Source organism: Chrysemys picta, chromosome 2 (assembly GCF_011386835.1).
Source record: "Chrysemys picta bellii isolate R12L10 chromosome 2, ASM1138683v2, whole genome shotgun sequence".
NCBI lineage: Eukaryota > Metazoa > Chordata > Testudines > Emydidae > Chrysemys > Chrysemys picta.
The window spans coordinates 267,084,653-267,105,462 of record NC_088792.1 but is presented as its reverse complement, the minus strand read 5'-3'; the positions used below and the strand labels follow the sequence as shown (position 1 = coordinate 267,105,462).

General features: G+C 39.7%; 1 protein-coding gene across 5 annotated transcripts in view; it reads right to left on the bottom strand.

Moving 5' to 3' along the window:
* Window positions 1–5,859: 5,859 nt before the first annotated feature.
* The window catches only part of MTBP (MDM2 binding protein), a 62,541-nt gene continuing 47,590 nt past the window's right edge, over window positions 5,860–20,810 (bottom strand). For all 5 annotated transcript variants that reach the window (XM_008171640.4, XM_042861017.2, XM_024108239.3 and 2 more), the window contains 6 exons: window positions 18,218–18,313; window positions 15,554–15,820; window positions 14,016–14,274; window positions 11,006–11,119; window positions 7,796–7,861; window positions 5,860–6,239 (listed from right to left, as the gene is read on the bottom strand). In XM_008171640.4, coding sequence (XP_008169862.2) covers window positions 6,204–6,239; window positions 7,796–7,861; window positions 11,006–11,119; window positions 14,016–14,274; window positions 15,554–15,820; window positions 18,218–18,313 — 838 coding nt within the window. In that variant the 3' untranslated portion in view covers window positions 5,860–6,203. The remainder of the gene's footprint in view (window positions 6,240–7,795; window positions 7,862–11,005; window positions 11,120–14,015; window positions 14,275–15,553; window positions 15,821–18,217; window positions 18,314–20,810) is intronic.

Sequence of the window (20,810 nt, the reverse complement as noted above, 5' to 3'; positions counted from 1 at the left end):
TTTTTGTGAGGTGAGCTTAATTTGTACAATAGGCTATTGAGAATTCTGTATTTACACCATTTCTGGTCTCAGGGAACATTACACTTAATTCATAAATAATTACTAAAACAAATATATGGAAAAACACATCTTCAGCTGGTTTAAAAGTGCATTATATTTATAGTGAGGCCAATGTTCTTTAGGAATGATTTTTAAATGGGAAAGAAAATGCACCATTATTAATAGTGTCAGCAGTGTGTTTGGTGGCCTGTGAAGTGTCTCAGTCCAGTTCCTAGTGGACAAATAACCACATCCTAATATGCACCTCTGTTGGCAGTCTCTCTCATCACCAAGGACAAAAAGGAAAAGGCAACTCTACTAGCTGGGGGTCATGAAGGCAGGTATGCAACTGTGAGGGGAAACCTACTGTGTCTGAGATATCTTTCCAGCACATTTCACAAGCACTAAATTCATTTAGTTTTCCCCAACACAGTTTCCGAAGTGTGTGTCTGTCTGGTGGTAGCAGTAGTGTAGTGAGAGTGGACAAATCACTGCATTTGAACACTTCATCAAAACAAGTAGCTGGGGAAAGAGGATTTGGTTTCCTCTCACCATTCAAATGTGTAAATAATGCCTTAAATAGAAAAACAATGTATCTTGTCTCTATACCCTGGTCATTTAACTAACTATATTGCAGTTTCAGAGAGAAAGTGTTCAGTCTAGTTTAGAACAGGCTGCCCAGGCAGACACGTATGAAGAAGGAGGGGACTGTTATTAAAGTTCATTATTCACAAATAATATTTTAACTCTAAATAGAACATTCTTGTAATTGTAAAACCTGTATAGAAATATCACTAATATTAGCAAGAATAGAGCATCTATACAGAAGAGATCAGAAAAGTACTACCATCTATATTGTATATCACTGTGATCGGTGTCGGTCCACCTACCCGCTAGGGGGCGGTGGGGAGCTATGACGTCACTGGCTGGCCTGGGTCACGCCTCGGCCACTGGGGAATTAGCGGCAGGAAGGACGCCAGCCACTGTCTGTAGCACGCCCCTCAGGCAGGGGAGCACTGGCAAAGGTCCCGGCGTGGGTCGGCCAGGTAGGGGAACGCAGGCCCACCCTACACCACGGCGTTCCAGGCCAGGGCCCTGACAGTGGCAGAACGAGGGTCCTGCCACTGGGTCAGCGGGGTCGTCTCGCTACATAGACTCACCACTGTGCAGCTCTGTCCCTGGGCTACTTCCTACCCGATTGCTTGTCCTCTGGTCCCGCCAGTGCGTCGGGGTAGTCCGCTGTTGGCAGCTCCAGCTCCCCCTGGTCCTCGGCTGCTGGCAGCTCCGGCTCCTCCAGTCCCTCTGGGTACTTGGCAGCGGGCAGTCCTGGCAGCCTGAGTCCTTCCTCCAGGTGAGGTTCCCACTGGTCCAGGGCCTCCCCTGGCATGGCAGCAGGGTCTGAAGGGAGCAGCCCGCGGTCTGCGTCTGCCTCCCTCCCTGGTGCTGCCCTGACTGAGCTAAAGGCCCCGCCCTTTATACTTCCTGTTCCACCCCTCCCCTTCCGGGGGGTGGAGCGAGCTTGGCCTAGCCCCGCCCACTCAGGCTGAGAGAGCGGCCCTTTACCCTCAGGTTTGGAGGGCAGCCACCCTGGCTCCCTACAATCACAGAAAATAAAACTGATCTGATCTGTTAAGGAAACATCTCATTCTTTTATGAGACCTTCTGATCCTTGGAAAATACAGTATGTATATAAAGGAAGAATGTCAAGATCATGCCAATATCTAATAGTTCCCTCCCTGCAATCCCACAGAAAGAAATGAAAGTCAATTTCACTGTAACAGGATGAATCAGCAGCAGCTACTCACTTCAAAAGGCCTTTTGAACGTAGATGGATTCTTTGTACTTAAAAGTAACTAGTATTTTTCTTAAGTGTCCACTGTAAAATAATGAAAAGCCTTTTTATGCATTGCCAGGTAAATCACTACCACACAACATTAGTTAAAATCTTTGCTAAATAATGAAACTACTGCTCGGCCTCTCCATATGAAAGCAAGTATTCCTATTTCTTGGAGGACATGGAGTTGTCATTTTTCTGGGCCCAGTTGGCTTTAAATAAAGTTTTGCCTGATTCGGACTACAGGATCAGACCCCTTGTACTGTATTTTAAAATGATATCCATTCTGATGGCATTTCAATGGCTCAATCTTGCTACCTTTAAAGAAAAAAAAAATCAATTGAAACTTTGCCATTGACTTCACTGAAAGAAGAATCAGCCTCTAAAGATGTACATGCCCCACAATATTACCATCTTTTTGCTTACAAGTCAGAAAAATAATGAACAGATAAGCTGTGCTTTCATATAAATGGCAGAGTGATGAAATAGCCATGAGGCAGTATTTTGCCAGGAGGGGGAAAAAATAGTCACATAAAAAGTAACTGGAAAATTGTATTCAATATGGAAGTTCTTGAATTCAGAGGGAAATTTATGGTCAACAGCATTATCCATGATAATGTCTAAGTTAACTGCTAAAAAATATCAGCAAGACTGACTTTTTATAGTGCACCAAGTGATTACCCAGTGCAAAATCTTAAGATAACAAAATTGAACCGTGTGGCATGATAGAGACTTATAAAATAACAAGGATTAAACCATTTCCTCAAAATGGAGCCGTTTTTCCACATCAAAAACTGAAAAGCCAGAACTGGTTTAGTACAGTTACAAATCCTGTGTTTAGGTACAATAAATATAATTAAGGAAACTGAAAAATGACTGCCAGGTCAGAACTGAATACTTCCTGCCTCTGTGGCAATTTTTGCATGGGGTTAAATCATATTTAAGTGGGAAAACTGTGTTCCAGGTACTCAAGCACTGTAGAAAGTAAACTCTTCACTCTGTGCAGTCACACTCACACCATTGTTCCCCCCTCATAGCCGTGCAGCATGAAGAGATAGGATGGGGAGTAACTGCACATTGGTAGAATAAGAGGTGTACCACATCCTGACTTACACAAATAGGGAAGCAAGCAACGAAAGTTATAAACACACTGCTCCAAGGTAGGCATAAGACCTCTAGTTAAATATGAACCACTCCTCCCATTGGCTTAAATGGGACAGGATCAGGTTTGTTTAGAAAAAGGATGATCTAGCGGTCTTAGCTTCCAAAGTCAAAAACTGGGGATATCCTAATTTGTTGCACAGATGCATTTTGAGGCCATATGCATGTGAGTTTTTAAAGTATGGAAGGCACTACTGTATATAAATGCGTAATGTTATTACAGCCGGAGTAATAGTTTAACGGTGCGGCTAAATGGGACGAGTATACTCTCTGGCACACCACCCCTTCATTTCAGACTGCTTGGATACCATGGTGATTGTTAGCACAGTGTGTCTCTAACCAATGAGTTTCACTTGCTGAGAGTTATAAATGAGTAGCCAGTTCCAGTACTGTACTGACTACGGACACACCACATGCAGAGCGAAGAGTGACTATTTCACCTAATTTATACAAGCCCTCCTGTAGCCAAGTACTGCATTTGTTTCATTCAGAATAAGGTTAGGAATCAGTTTCATGAAAAAGGTTTTGCTTGCTCATGTTAGCAAGCCTCAGCCATTTTACAAAGTGTAGAAATTTGGCCCCACTACCTGCAGGTTACCTTCTGCATCATTAATCCAATTTTCTAATTTACTGTGTACAAAATGGGTTTACATTTTCATCTATAAACAACATAGGCAAGAAAACTACCAGTATTAAGTAGGAAATGCAGCTTCCAAAAGCTACATTATAAAATTAAGGTTTGTTCAAGAGTAAGTGCAGTGTTAAGTTTTCAAATTCAGGTTACGAATTTAAATTTAACATAATGAAACTTCCAGATGCAAAATCTTTATACATTCATCAAACATTAAAAAACATGCATCTCTGCATGCAAGGGTTCTTTAACATATAAAGAAATAACTAGCTTGATAGATCACAGTTGCACAAAGTACTTATACTCTTAAAATTGGACTATTAATTTAAGCAAGTCTCATTAAATTATATATAGAAACTTAATTTCTGTCTTATAGTTGACATCATAACAGAGTAAAAACAGAAAAATAACAAATGTGAATAGGGTAGTAGAATAAATAAGCCATATGGTAACATATATAACTGAGCAGTTTCATACCTGCATTTTTTAATTTAAATGAACAGACACATTGATAAATTTTAAGACTTTAGCATTCCCAGTTCAGACTAAGAATCACTAAAACCTTTCAGGCCACTAACCCAAATGTTATTTTTATAGTTTTATTTCATTACAACACTACAAGTATAAGTTAGGGCCTACCTTTGTATGGTAGGTTAACATCCTGTTTCCACCAAAATCTTTGCTAAAAAACTAATGGGTATATGAAGAGAGAATGTCAGGTTAAATTTGGCCTACGATTTCGTTTCAGCTAACAATAGAAATTTTATAAAAGTTGGAAATAGTAGAAATATTTCCATGTAATGTTTAAAAAAAAAAAAAAAACTAATGAAATTTTTTAAAACAGTGTTTGAAACTCAACATTGTAGCATTGTGCTAACATCAGACAGTGAAATTAACTGAAGATGTAACAAAGGTGAAATTGACTAGTTTATTTCTGTTGTCTACACTGAAAAGTAGAATTACCATTATTATTACTGTGTACATCATGGTAGCACCTAAAGACCCATTGTAGCAGGCACCCCCCCTCCCCCAGCTCAGAGTTTGCCATCTACTTTAAATGATTTAGGCCTGGGTTTTCAAAAAGGAGCCTATGGGAATTAAACACCTAAATGCCAGTTGGATACCAACTCCTTAGAGCTTGTCTACACAGAGAAATTGTGCTGCTTTTATACCAATATAGTTAAGGCAGTACCAACACCCTACTGTGGGTATACTATACGGTTTGGACGTGCCTATACCAGTATAGCTTTTTGCCGGAAAGCCTGCTCTACAGGTTTTGTACCAATACAACTATTTCCATTAGGGGAGTGTTTTTAATTCCTAAATAGTTCAAAGTGACACACCCCCTACTGTGGATGCAGTTATATCAGTGTAAAGATACCTAGGACTGGTATCACTGATTCCCCTTCCCTACAGGAATAACTATACTGGTATAAGACACTTTTAATTTAAAGGTGTTTGTAACATAGGTAAAGATTTTCTTTTCTTTTACATTATTTGTAAATCTGACAGTGCCCCTTTAAAGCAGCACTGGTCAGTCTCCTTCATTTTCAGATCAAATGGTTCTTGTTCTGTTTAGGAAGCCACTGCTCTCAATTTCACAGCTCTCTTTAGATCAATGGTACTGTAGGATTCGTTTTTTCACAACGTGAAAATGCATCTCAAAGGGATTCTAGGAATATGTTTAAAATATCAAATTGTTACAAGAGAAACATATGAAATGAGAATTGGTATTGGAAACCCATGAGATGAAAAGACATAGTACAAGCACCCTTGTTTTGGATTAAGTTTTTACAAGCCATTTTACTGAAGGTTCTTTGTTTTTTTTAATTGCTGGCTTTGCAGGGTAAATTTTATGGAAAGCTTTGTCAGCTTTCCAAAAAAAAAAATCAAAACCATAAAAAACTGTAAATGGCATGTTTGATTTTGGGTTCATTCAAAACCAACATCCTTTATGTTTTACGCTAAGATTGGAGAGGTTACTGTGCCTTCAACCTTAACCGTAATTATATTAATCTGCAGAACAGTAAGGAATTATGGCTAGTTAAGTTATAAAATGTGAGAGGAGTTTTATTGCCTTGTAAACCTTTCCAGTTAACTTATTTGAAGAACAAAAAAGTAGTTGTGTATGGAACAACTGTCTTTTCTTAAAGACTGGGAAAAGAGAAGAAATAAAATAGTCTTGTTACTACAATCAAATTTGGATTTTTTTATTACATCTAAAATAAAATCTGTACAACACATAAAAATGTTTCTGAAAATCTAAGTCATAGTCTTTTAGATAATTAAATCTATAAATAGGCATATAGTATAAAATGCAATGTTCATTACAGATTTTTTTAATAAAAACTCAATATAAAATATCTAAAGGCCACAACACAGTATTGGATTTGGGAATTAAGTATATGAACCAAGTTTTTTAAGTTCTGTTTTGTTCCTGTTGCCTGGCTTTATACTTTTGTTGCAATGCACTTTGCTTTCTCTATGAAGTTGGAGAAGAGGGTGTAAACTCCATTCATATGTAATGATTCATCATCACTACTTGTTAGTCTTTTCCAAAACCCATTCAATCACCTATACAAATAAAGGAGAAATCAGATTTTCAAAGTTGGTTTAATTTCAAGAACAAAAACCAAACTTCTGCAATATTATTGATTGAGCAAGTATAACCAAAAAGTTTACGGTGACAGAAGTTTTAATAGGCAATGTTTTCACCAAGGAGAAGTCATTAACATACAACTGTTTGGATTTTTCACTCCTAAATAATTTCTTGCATTTAAAAAGGCCACTTTTTTAGCCTCAAAAGTTGACATACTGTAGTTCAATCTCTCCATGCACTGGTAACAAAGTACAGCCTCAATTCTAAATACCCAGTGTTTTCCTTTTGAACAATTTCCTGCTTTATAAACTGAAGAACAAATGTTTTGTTTCATTGCTGGACCTACATCTATAGTGGTTGCTATTCCTCAAACTGGGTGGCCAAGCATAAGTCAATGCTTTTCCATCAGAGAGATTCTGGCACACTAAAAGGCCCTATAAGTTGTTGTTGCAGAGCAGGAGAGGCAGCATGGTCTAGCAGACAGAAAATCCTGAACTCTAATGCCTGGTTCCATCATTGACTTACAATGAGGTCTATTTCCCAGTTTGGGAAAATGGAGATAATACCTCCTCCTTTCCTCACAGATGAGTTTGGGAGCATTAGTGTGTAGACTACTGCTAGAGGTTAGAGCTGGTATGGAGGTGCAGGGGTACTATGAATGAATATCCCTGGCTTACCACCTATCCTTTACAATCTATGTGTTTAGGGGTGGATTTATTCTACAGGAGGATAGGGTGGGGCAAACACTGCGCTCGTAGAATAATCATGGAGAAACTCCATGGTGAGTTCTTGCAGTTTTCCGTTCAGTTAGCCCCTCTTCCACCAAGGGTTTTGCTATAGGAATGAACCAAGCAAATCCTTACATTTTATTTTACAGTATAGAGAACAAAAATGGCAAAATTCCACAGTGCTCATCACCATAACCAAGTTTCTCTAATGAGGTATCCAGGATAAGACTCAATGCACTGATAAATTTCTGGACAGGAGTATTTTCTCCCAGTATGTTCCCCATATTAAAATTCACATTAATCTTCCTGACACCCAAATGAGCCCAGTCAGCATTGCCTCAAGTTTCTATTTATAGGTATTCCCAGAGCTTGGATCTACCATTTCTATAATTCTTCCTTTAGAACAATTGTATTTCCTTTTACAACATAATGGTCTCCCTAATGATCCATTAGTGCAGAGACTCCTCTGTGAAACAGAAGATCATGTACACATTTTTCTCACTAATGTGAAAAAGTTTTGAGTCTTTTTCCTTATTTCAAATCTCTCTCTCTGACAAGGGCCACCCTTTTAGAACAATTTTGATAGCAAGTCAACATCTGCAATTGGAATTTTGCACTGAGGGAAACTAACCTCAAAAGAACTCTCACAATACAAACTAGAGAACATAGAGAACACAACAGATGGTCTCCTCTGTTCACCCATTAAAGCCATGTACCAACCCACATTCCAAGAAGCAACAGCAGTAGATTTCGCACAGCAGCGTATGAGGAACACATTTCCAGAACATCCAGGAATAGGTTACCTGTTTAGCATTGTTGTTTGCCGTTTTCTTCATTTCATCAAATAGTCCTCTGGAAGTTTTCAGATCCTAAACAGAGAACACATAATTTTATAGAATTGATGCCAGACAGACTTGAACATACATATACATACCTCCTCTGGAGCTGATGCTAACATTAAAGTTACCTGTAGGGACTTTCCCTGATTCAGGATCTCCTAGAGCTCCCTAATTGGAAACATTAATTACTTATTTCTTTTCTGAGACTACCCTCTCTCCTAATCCATTAACAATGGATTGTGCGTCTCCCTGTAGTTACCAGGGGCCATCCAAATTTGTCACTCAAGTTTTGGGGTTTAGCCATGCCCTTCCTGCCCCCTGAACACTTTCAAAGCTACAGAGATGCTGTTCAAAATTCTTATAGCTCCTGAACATTTAACTACACCTCTACCCCGATATAATGCGGCCCGATATAACATGAATTCGGATATAATGCGGTAAAGCAGTGCTCCAGAGGGGCGGGGCTGCGCACTCCGGCGGATCAAAGCAAGTTCGATATAACACGGTTTCACCTATAACACGGTAGGATTTTTTGGCTCCCGAGGACAGCGTTATATCGGGGTAGAGGTGTATAACCATGCACATTTACTGCGCTCTTGTAACAAAGGGCAGAGTTCCAAAATATATGTGACCAGGGTAGGTGAAACTGTGAGAGAGATCAGTCCCAAAAAGGAAAACCACCACATCGGGAAACAGATTTTCTATTTTGGAGTCTGGCCCCTCCCACTACTAATGGCATGTAGAGCAAGCAGGTAGGAATGTAGTAGAAGGGGAAAAGAGAACTAAGCATGTATATTTCCTGCAACCTTTAAGGGGAAAATATTGCCTCACCCCCAGTGGAAAACATAATACCATAGTACTAGTGTGGTTCTATTGCACAGTGTGGGGAAGAATTCAGCGGACCCAAGCACATTTGAGGTGTGGGGCTGCCCCCTTTAGTTCCTTACCCTTTAAAAAACCTATTTGAATGCAGAGAGTTCTCTGCATTCAAATAGGTTTTTTAAAGGGTAAGGCCATCAGATTTACAACTACATAGGTCCAGCAGCTAACTCCTCCCTTCAGTGTCCTGTGTGGGAAGGAGAGCATCCTATTCCCTCTTCATCCATCGTCTACAGCCCACTCATCCAGGCTGTTGGATAAAGAGAGAATTTGCCTCTTACTACTTAGTTCCCTAAACCTCTAGGGTAACATTTTCAGAAGTGCCTATGTAACCTAGGAGCCTAAACCACACTGACTTTCAAAGTCACTTAGGCACTTTTAAAAATTTTACCCCAATCACTTCTGAAAACTGAGGGTAACTGAAAACACAAGACTGCCTGGTGAAAAGTGTTGGATTGCCGTGGAGTTCTACAGAAAGTTCACAGGCACTTTGCTGAGCAATGTCATGGAGTCTATAGTTCCAACCACTTGCACAAATTCTCCTCCTTTTCAGCCAGTAGCTTTGGAACAGTTGAGAAAGGAAGGACATTACAGCAAGAAGTGAAGATTACAGACTCAGCATGAAGTTTATTGACATCTCCCTCTTCACCTTGTAATCAATGGGCTTTGTCCAGAACAATGAATGTGCTCTTCATTGTCACAAGAGAAACATAATGGTCTCCTAAAGCTTTATATAAGTGAGGGAAAGTTTTTGAAACCTCTGCAATCAGTGTTTAGATTAGATTCTAAAAAGGGAAAGAAAAATACATAAAGAGTTAGAGAGAGATTACTGCAAGTCAAGTCAGGAGAGGGCTTCTGATGATAAAGTAGCATCTTTACTTGTCTCCAGACTGATGATTGGCTCTGTTATACATTGAGGGAATCCAAATATAAAGTACAAAATAACTGCAGCACAATATAAGGCATTGATAAGACTACTTTTGAAGGTAAGGGCATGTTCAACAGATATAAATAGCAGTGCATTTACACATCAGATTGGTGTAAATTGGTCAGAAAATAGATGCAAGTGGGTACAAACAGTAAAGTAGGGTAATCTGCATCCACTAAATGCCCAAACAGGTGTTCAAAGCATGTGCAATGTATACACAGAGGTGACAGAAGGGGTTGAGGGGCCATATAGCAACAAAACTAACAGAAGAATGTAAGATAAAGCAGCTGCTCCTCTGCCCCCCAATCTCTCCATCATCATCTTCTTGGTTGTTTTTCTTGCTCTATCTCATTGTTCTGACTCCTCAGGATATGTTACTCCTGTACAACATAATCTGAGTGCAAGTTATTCTACTTTACCACATGCATCCAATTACACACTGGGAAACTGCGCCTAACTTACATCACTGCAATTTCCATATCTTAGAACAGGTCAACGTTTGGCCCAATACACTTGTCTTGTTGGAGAGGGAAGATGAATTATGAAGAGCAAGCCTTGCTAACCTTTCTTGTGTAGAATAGAAACAGGTGGTCACGGATGGTCAGTAGCTCCAGGGGTTGTGAAGTAACACATTTAAATAAGCACCTCACATGCAATTCAATTTATCAAACTAAAAGATTAAAAGTGTTTGAAAAACAGACATTAGAAATATCCTTGCAGTGAAGTGAACCTATGCTCTAAGTTTGCTACTGAAATTCACAATTTCTTCCACAACAGCTTCCCAGTAAACCATATGCCTGAAAAGTATACACCAACTAAATATGAAAATGGCCCCTTAGTTCTGAATTCTGCTATTTTATCTAATAGCAAAATAGCAGACTGTATCAGTAATGAAACTTTGGCCAGATCTAAGAGTGCAAAGCTTTTCCCTACACTCTGTTGATTTACACTTGTTGACTGCTAGCATTTTATTTTCTTAACACAGTCACTAGGAAATAGTGACACTGTCAAGACTGGACCTCATAGACTCAGATTTACCAGTTACATTCGGGGTGATTGGATTCTTGTTCAGTTTTATAATTTTGTTTGCCCTGGAATCTTGGAAGCACAAAACATGGGTTCATGTGTCAAACAGCAGACAAACTTAGCTCTGGATCCTCCATCACATGGCTGTGCAGAGCAATTTCCCTTTTATAAGCTTTCAGCAAACAGGATGCAAATAGAGCGAAAAATATATTTTTTAAAGGTATAATATATTTGGCGCTGTCAATCTCGAACATCATATCCCTTTAAATGTGTTAATCCTGGATATAGTTTTGGTGGAGTAACTACGTACAATTGTGAGAGCAAGCGGTGGGAAAAAGTACCTTTAAATAGAACTTGGATATCTCAAACAGACGCTGGCTGCATGATGCAAAGCATTTGTGGTTCTCTGCAATGCCGTGTTTCTTAAGTGTTTTAGCAACCACTTCCGTCAGCATCTTGGAGACAACACAGGCACACTTAGGAATTAGGATCAATTATCACCATGACAAGCTTTCCAATAGCCCACTTTTAAAGAATAAACCCATACAGAACTTCTTCCCCTTCTGCCCCAAAGATTAATTTTAGGGAGGCAGCTTTGTGACTTGAACTGAGTATGGGACTGGAAGACAGGAAATCCTCAGTTCTAGCCTTGACTCTGCCATTTTGCAGCTTAGGGCAAAGTTATTTAACAGAGTTTCCATTTCCTTCATCTGGAAAATGAAGAGAATACCTACTTCACCGGAGTGCTGAGGATTAGTTAACATTTACATAGTGCTTTAAGATGGAACACTCTGTATAGCTGCTAGGCATTATTTAAAATAAAGTGATATATATTGTATTTTCCTGCTTCACATATCCATGAGGGTAATGGAAAATCCTCATTTTCATATTTTTCACAGATTCATAGGGTTTAAGGCCCGAAGACACTATTAAATCTTCTAGTCTCACCTCCTGTACATCACAGGCCATTTAATTTCACACAGTTACCCCCCGTATGGAGCTCAACAACTTGTGTTTGGCTAAGCATATCTTTGAGAAAGGCATCCAGATACGGAGAATCCACCACTTCCCCTGTTAGTTTGTTCCAATAACTGATCACCCTCACCGTTGAACATTTGTGCCTTATTTCTAATTTGAATCGGACTGGTTCCATTGAATCCATCCACTGGTTCTGGTTCTGCCTTTCTCTACCAGATTAAAAAGCCCTTTAGTAGCCAATATTTTCTCTCCATGACAATACTTACATGTTGTAATCAGGTCACCTTTCAGTCTGCTTTTTGACAAGCTAAACAGATTGACCTAAGTTTCTCATTGTAAGTCATTTTCTCCAGCTCTCAAATCATTTTCTTGGCTCTTTTTGGCTTCTTCCCCAATTTTTCAACACGCTTTTTAAAATGGGGGACACCAGACCTGTATGCAGTATTCTAGTATCTATCTCACCAATGCCGAGATCAAATCCCCTTCCTGCTCCTACTTGCTACTCCCCTGTTCGTACATCCAAGGACAGCATTAGCTCTTTTGCCACAACATCACATTGGGAGTTCAGTAATGAGTTGCCTGTCCACTAGGACACTTCGATCCTTTTCAGAGTCATTGATTTATAGGATATGGTCCCCCACTCCACAGGCCTGCATTCCTTGTTTGTAGATGCAGAACTGGACATTTGGTTGTATTCATAGAATCACAGAGTATCAGGGTTGGAAGGGACCTCAGTAGGTCATCTAGTCCAACCCCCTGCTCAAAGCAGGACCCAGACAGATTTTTGCCCCAGATCCCTAAATGGCCCCCTCAAGGATTGAACTCACAACCCTCGGTTTAGCAGGCCAATGCTCAAACCACTGAGCTATCCCTCCCCGCATTAAAACACATTTTGATTGAATGAGCCCAGTTTACTAAGCAAATTTTAATAGCATTGATTTTATATATAGTTTCAAGTCATTAATGCAAAAGCTGAGTAATGTTGAGACTTAGACTCCCCGTGAAACCCACTGGAGACAGACACCCCCATTTGATGAGGGTTCCCCACCAACGACTACTGTGAGCTCTGTCAGTTAGCCTGTTCTTAATGCATTTAATGTGGGCTCTAGTCATACTGTATAGTCTAATTTTTCAATTAGAATGTTGAGCTGTAGTAAGTCAAACACCTTACAGAAATCCAACTATATATTACATCTATACCACTATTACCTTTATCAACTAACCTTGCAATTTCATCGAAGAATGAAATCTGGTTTGTCCAGCAAGACCTATTTTCCATAAAACCATGCTGTCTGGCATTAATAATAACCCCATCCTTTATTTTTTATGTATTGAATCCCATATCAGGTTTTCCATTTACTTGCCTTGCATTGATGTCAGGCTGACCAGCGTATAGTTATCAAGGTCATCCATGGCTGATTTTGAATACTGATACATTAGTACTCTTTCAGTACCTCAGTACTTTGCCTGCCCAGCTGCCCTCCTGGCAAACAGATTTGGGGGAGGCAAGGAGGCTGAGCGCCCCACATCCTTGGCAGCCTAGTTATCTCTCTGGCAACTAGGGGGTGTAGGAACTGATGGAAAACTGGGGTGCTCACCCTTCAGCAGTCAGCTGGGAAGGCTTGTCAATTTCATTTTCTGCAGGCAGAAAGCCAAAAGGCTACATTTTGGTTTTTCCAACATAGAATTTTCCTGGAAATCCCTTTCTATGAAAAATTCCATGTTTTTAACTTTTCATTGCCATTTGGGATGAAAAAAAAAAATTCTTTTCCCCCCAAAGAGTCCAATTTTTTCACAGGAATGGATTTCCATTTCCAGACGGCTCTAGATACAAGCACACCATCCTGCTACTTTCCAAATACAGAAGAGAAATATTTACTGAATACTTCTTCCTTTTCTCCATCTTTAACAATAACACCATCTCCTTCTAGTAATTGGCCTATATCACTGCTAGGATTTTTGTTCCTGATATTCCCCCTCCCCCCCCAATCATCTTATTGTTTTTAGCTCTGCCAACCATGGAACCTTCCCTGATATCTGGCTTCCCTTATCAATTTTCTATATTTCATAACTTTTAATTTATATTCATTTCAATTTCCACTTTTTCACATCTGTTATCTATTGCTGTTTGTCTCTTTCTTTTTTTTCCTTGGGCACTCTACTGTGTGCACTAATTTCTTTTCCGACGGTCCTGTACTCCTTACTTATACAAAACTTCTCTTGATTTCTACAAATTTCCCTTGAGCAGACCTAAGTATTAAAGATTTGAGGATTTGTCCCACATTTTGAAAGAATGCTGAATGAGGCTACAAATGGGGAATCTTATCTTTTAGGGGAGAGGCATCTGGAGGGGGAAGACAAATATATATTTACCCGTATATGTTTCTGAGATCTTGATTCCTTAATTGGCTTTGAAGTTTCTGACTCTTGCACACATCTCTGACTTGCTGGGCCAGCCTCTGCAGTTACTTTGTTGGCCTGACCACTAGGCTGTTTAACAGATGCAGATGTTAGAGACATCTGCCTGGCTGATCTGCCTGGCTGTTGTCTTATGACACCTACTGAATGGTGACCCACACTACTTCCGCTTGCCTGAGACATGAGAGAATCTGTGCTTTCAGTTTTTATTAATCTGGAGGAAAAAAAAAAAGAAAAAAAAATCAGGTAAGTGTTTATGGTCTTGCTGGTTTTGTCTCAACTATAAAACGCTACTATAACAGTTTAAAATATTGAAGACATACAGTACTCTCAAACAAACGGAGGCTGAAAATGGTGAGCAGTGACAAACTATTAATAGAATTTCCTTCCTAATAAGTGAGGAAGACTCTCTTCCCTTACCTACTAATGATTTGTTCTCCGACAGTTAAACCAGAACAGAGTGAAGGGGTCTTTTGTATAGCAGATGCTACAGAAAAACCATAGTTTGGAACAAATCACAGTGGTTAACTGAAGGGACAGAGGAGACGCAATCAAATTAAAGGTGGACATGAAAACTGCAGGAATTTCTTCCCTCTGCCCCCATCCCAATTGAAAAAAATGTCCTTGTTTGACATATTCTCCCATGTGGATCCTCTCCCAGTTACCCCAGTAAAAATGAAGAAGAATAGGCCTGCCAAGTCATCAAGTCCAGTGCTTTAGTCTCATGAATCTAGACCAACACAGGGTCAAGAAGAGAATGCTTGAAACTCCTAAGGTAAGGGCTCAATCCAGTGAAATGGAGAACAACCACAATTCCCCTTCTTACTATTTATACAGAACACCAGAATCTAGAAGGCTCTTTGCTGAGGACGTATATTAAAATCCCCACTTGACACAATCCCTGTTTGAAGAGCAGGTGTGCAGCAACAAGAGCGTAACTAACAACTGGGGGGACAGGATGGGAAGAATTACAGTAATAAGATCACAATTGCTCAGCTGTGGCATATGCACTCGCTTATGGTTTTACATTGATGCAAATGATATAAAAATGCTTCTTGTGGGGGATTCTGAAAAACTGGGTTTTTAAAAGGATTTGAATAAGGAGAGGGTCAGCGCTGGGTGAACTGGAACTTCAGTGGGTCTTCTTTACTTAAACTGTGAGCTCTATGGGCTGTGGACTGTATTATTCTAGATTTGTACAGTCCCCAGCACAATGCGCTGAGGCTTCACAGCGCTATTGCAAAACAAATAACAATTTGAGCGGCTACTAAGCGCATTTTGGTACCTCTCAAGAGACACTCAACACCTTGCAGGATACAGCCCTCAATTTCTTAAATTAAAATGCCTTAGGTTTGTAGTTTTGATGCATCTAATGCAGTCAATCATAGGTCACACTTGAGAAATATCAAACTGACAGAAGAGGGATTAAACATTTAAATAGATAGATCCTTTAAAAAAAATCTTAATTTCTTAAATTTTATTTAGTGCATTACCTCTTGTTGGGATAAAAGCAATCCAAGTCTTTTGATCTGCGTTTTAGCCTCGATGATTCTGTTCTGAGTTCACTTTGTAAAGATTCCCCATCGGGGACACTTCCAGGCTCTGACAAAACTGCAGGAGATGGAAGAGGGCTCAAGACACATGGTACAGGACAGCAATCTTTAGTACAGGTAGTCTGTGTTTCATAGCGAATAAGACGAGTCTGAAGTTCAGCAAATTTCACATCTCTCTCTAAAGCTTTTCTGTTATCTAGACAGTATCTAAAATTGAAATAAAAAAAAATAACAGAACCACAAAACCAGTGACCACTATAACAGAGTTGGGGAATTTTTTCACCATTAAAAAAACTGAATAACCATGCTTAACCTCAACTATGGAAACGTCTGCAGTGCCTCTTTACTTGAATCGCTAAGTTGCCCTTGACAACTTCTGTGAATGACCTAATAAACTAGATTACATGATAGACTCTCTTGTGGATTCTGCTACATTCAAATCAACAAGATGAAGTTGGGTTACATATTTAATATGGGCCAAATCCCACTATCCTTACTCGGTTCTCTCTTGAGTAAAATTTCCATTGAAGGCAACAGAAAGTTTACTTGAATTATTGAATGCAGGATTTGGCATTATGGAAGTCTTGTTTCTCCCTTTAGCACATACTGGGATGTTGACAATAGATTGTGTTTCCCTTAGAAATATAATCAGGCTCTTGTTAAATATTTAAAGTTATCAATTTCTTTGCTTTATATTTTATTGAAAGGTTCCTGCTACATGACAGACATTTGCATTCTAGTAATGCATTAAGCTATGTGACTTTCAGATACAAGGATTGTATACGAATCTATATAGTATAGATCTCATAGAGAAACCATTTGTGTGGTTTCAACAGCCCCAAGACCTCAGACCTTTTTTGAGAACCCAAAACCCAGTGGTGTTCACCCACATCAGGTACTCTTTTTCAGAGTGCAAGGATTAAGATTAGGGGCAAGAAAAATCACATTCAAGCAAAACTGGCAACACAACCTGAGCAGTATACTTCAGTCCCTTTCCTCCAACCCTTTTTACTCACCTCCTCCAAACCACAGTATTTTAAGTGAGCTTTCAGACTCTTATGAAAGTCTAATTCTATCTACTCTATGTCAGGTATTTCTAGGGAGCCCATCACGCTATTGACTAGGTCCATGTTATTCCTTCTCTTCCCCTCACCCACACCTTCAGGAAGAGCACTTGAGGTATCCATAAAGCGCCATCAGGGGTGATAAAACTATACTACATAAATCTGTAGTGCTAAAACACTGAAATTTGGCCATCAGATTAGGATGCAAAACTGATGGTTTATTGTTCGGTCCTTTTCTGTATTTTACAATGTTTATTCCTCCTAAGGCCAGGTCTACACTACCCCCCTAATTCGAACTAAGGTACGCAACTTCAGCTACGTGAATAACGTAGCTGAAGTTCGAAGTACCTTAGTTCGAACTTACCTTGGTCCACACTCGGCAGGCAGGCTCCCCCGTCGACTCCGCGGTACTCCTCTCGCCGAGCTGGAGTACCGCAGTCGACGGCGAGCACTTCTGGGTTCGACTTATCGCGTCCAGACTAGACGCGATAAGTCGAACCCAGAAGTTCGATTGCCAGCCGCTGAACTAGCGGGTAAGTGTAGCCAAGGCCTAAGAGACGTATAAAGTCACATGTAAAAAAAAAAAAAAGTGGTTTTGCGCTGAGGTGCAGGGCTGTGTGTGTTTGGAGTTAGTGTGTGTGCGGTTTGTTTTGTTGTGTGGGTGGTTGTGTTGACTTGTGTGTGAAATTTTTGCATGCAATAATCTGTAGAGGAAGGGTGATGTGTTATCATAGCTAATTCAACCAAACTGCCTAGAACGCTTGGCCTGGCATAGATCCTTACTGTAGATGTACAGCACACGGGTGTAATCTGTAAAGTCAACATGGCTGAGAACTTAAAATTGGACAGTAACAGACCGTGATAATTCAACCTGGTGATGTTCTGAACAAGAAGAGCTTTCTACCATGCTTGCAGCTGTTCCTATCATTTCATACTGATTCAACAGACATGCTAGACTTCAGAGTGACACACACACACTGACATTCCTGGAATAGTCTATAGATACATACAGCAATCTTCACCACAATTTTCATTTACATTAAAAATACTGTTATAAACATATCTCATGACTATTCAGCTGAAAATGTTTATAATTTGATTTGAAGTAAAACCATATTTTAATTTAGACATTTAATTATGTAAATGAAGCATCTCTCTCAGAAGCTACAGGCCTGAATATAGATGCAGCAAAGTTAAAGCAGTACAACTTGTGTGTATATAGACAAGGCCAAAGTCACATTCTTCATTACCATCAAGGAGACAGGAGTATAACAGTTGATACCAGTCCAGAAAGGGAGGGTAAAGAAAACAGAAAAGGTTGTGGGTTTTTGGTTTTTTTGGGGTGGGCTTGAGAGGAAACAAAAAACATGTTATGCTCAGGACTAAAACCATTTTGTAAACATCCCAAACATATTTGTAAATCTACTTCTTTATAAATAGTTTCCAGGTTGCATAAAGTGGGTCCCACCTATAACTTGGGTTTTATGCTAGTTGACAATGTTGAGAAAATAATTACATCAAGCAATGCAAGGAAACTTACTCAAGCCCATGATAATGGCACCCAGCTGCTTTTTCAAAAGACAGACCTCCCAGCTTCCGTGGAGTAAGCTCTGGCGTCAGAAGAAAAGCATTTTCACTAAAAGAAAAGAGTATGTATTTTAAATTAGATCTATATGTTAGTATCAAAATTGCCATTTGGTTTAGTGAGCACTTTGAATGAAGCCCAATATGAAGCTGTGGATTGCGATCTCTAACACGGTAACTGACCTGTGCGTAAGAGTCACTAAATTAAAAACCTATTTCAAAAGTTAGTACGGCATGCACAGACAACTACAAATTAAAACCTTCCAAGAAGACTAGATGCTACATTGTACGTACAAAAGCTTACAAATGGAAAAGAATTACATTAGGAATTCATAAAAACAACAAGGAGTCTGGTGGCACCTTAAAGACTAACAGATTTATTTGGGCATAAGCTTTTGTGGGTAAAAACCTCACTTCTTCAGATGCATAGAGTGAAAGTTACAGATGCAGGCATTATATACTGACACATGGAGAGCAGGGAGTTACTTCGCAAGTGAAGAACCAGTGTTGACAGGGCCAATTCAATCAGGGTGGATGTAGTCCACTCCCAATAATAGATGAGGAGGTGTCAATTCCAGGAGAGGAAAAGCGGCTTCTGTAATGAACCAGCCACTCCCAGTCCCTATTCAAGCCCAGATTAATGGTGTTAAATTTGCAAATGAATTTTAGTTCTGCTGTTTCTCTTTGAAGTCTGTTTCTGAAGTTTTTCTGTTCAATGATAGTGACTTTTAAATCTGTAATAGAATGACCCGGGAGATTGAGGTGTTCACTTACTGGCTTATGTATGTTACCATTCCTGATGTCTGATTTGTGTCCATTTATTCTTTTGCGGAGGGACTGTCCGGTTTGGCCAATGTACATGGCAGAGGGGCATTGCTGGCACATGATGGCATATATAACATTAGGAATTCATGTACATTTATATCTACCCTCTAATGCAGTACTATGGACAGGCAATCTACTTCTACCAATACACACCCTTCAAGTATGAAACTGATCTGCTGATATGCAAATTTCAATTGAAAATACAGAAAACTATTATAATGACTTGTGAGATACTTCATCAATTAAGAATATGCAATGTGAAAACATTTCACGTTCGTATATAGCAACATGAATATATATAGCAATATAGTTGATATTCCCCATTTTTGCCTCACACTAAATAGCTTCAGCATTTCTGAAAAAATATGTTTGACCATGCAAAACCAATAAAAATATCTTTTAATATGTTGTCATTTTGTAGCTTTGACCAATCACCACCATATTAACTGTGCTGAAATTAACGCAAATGGTAAAAACTAGTCAGTCATGTTTCAGCTCATCATAACTGATGCAGAATCCATGATGGTGTACTATTATTAACTTAACTGTGAGCCCCAAACTCATGGTGTAGATCTGCAGCAAGGCTTATGTGCAACGGTGTGAATTTTGGAACTGTTAAATACTACGCATTCTGCAATTGAGAGGCACCTTCTTTGAATGTCTTCTGCAGGATGACACTATTGCTGTCTGAATTATATTTCTTTTTACTTGTTAACCAAAGGACAAAACTCGTGCACCAACTGGAGCACAGAAGTAGCTGACCTCTGGATACTACAATCACCCGGCTTTGGATAATATTCTGAGGCTTTCGTTGTGGCTATTTCTGACCGAAGGACTGAAGTGGCATGATACAAAACCACTTGTTCATTTGAAAGCTGTTCATCAGGCTCACTCACTGGAGCAACATCCACAAATCATATGGATGACTTAAGTTCCTTCTTCAGATTACCCTTTTCAGAGGACCCTCATAAATCATCTCCTGAGTGAATATCCAAAGCTATGAAAGAAAGAAGTGGACTAACAACAAGTACTGAAGACAAAATCCACAAGCAAATCCTTGCCTCTGCAATGAAGAGGGATGAATGTTACAGTTCTCACCAATCATGTCATCAACAATATGACAAACCCATTTGACTCTGAATCACATCCAGAGGTGCTTATCAATATATCTACTGGACTGCAGGTAACCTCAGGTAACAAGAGTCTCTACTGAAAACAGTAGACATTGGTGAAGAACAAGCAGAGATTTCTGAGTGGTGCAATTGATTCTGATGGGACACGTAACTTCTTCAGCCCAGTCAAGAAAATTGGAATCAAAACATTTGCTGACATGGCCAAAAATATAAATATAGCAAGGGAGGGACAATCACAGCTATCAGTCCAGCAATTGTTTTCCACAGAGCCCTGTCCTTAGCAAGATCCAGAGATGATGTTTCAACGGCAACTGTTCTAAGGGTACGTCTTCACTACCCATCGGATCAGTGGGTAGCGATCGATCTATCGGGGATCGATTTATCGCCTCTAGTGTAGACATGATAAAATCGATCCCTGATCGCTCTGCCGTCGACTCGGGAACTCCACCGCAGCGAGAGGCGGAAGCTGAGTCAACTCGTCGCCGTCCTCACAGCTAGGTAAGTCGACCTAAAATACGCAACTTCAGCTACACTATTCACGTAGCTGAAGTTGCGTATCTTAGATCGACCCTCCCCCCACCCCTGTAGTGT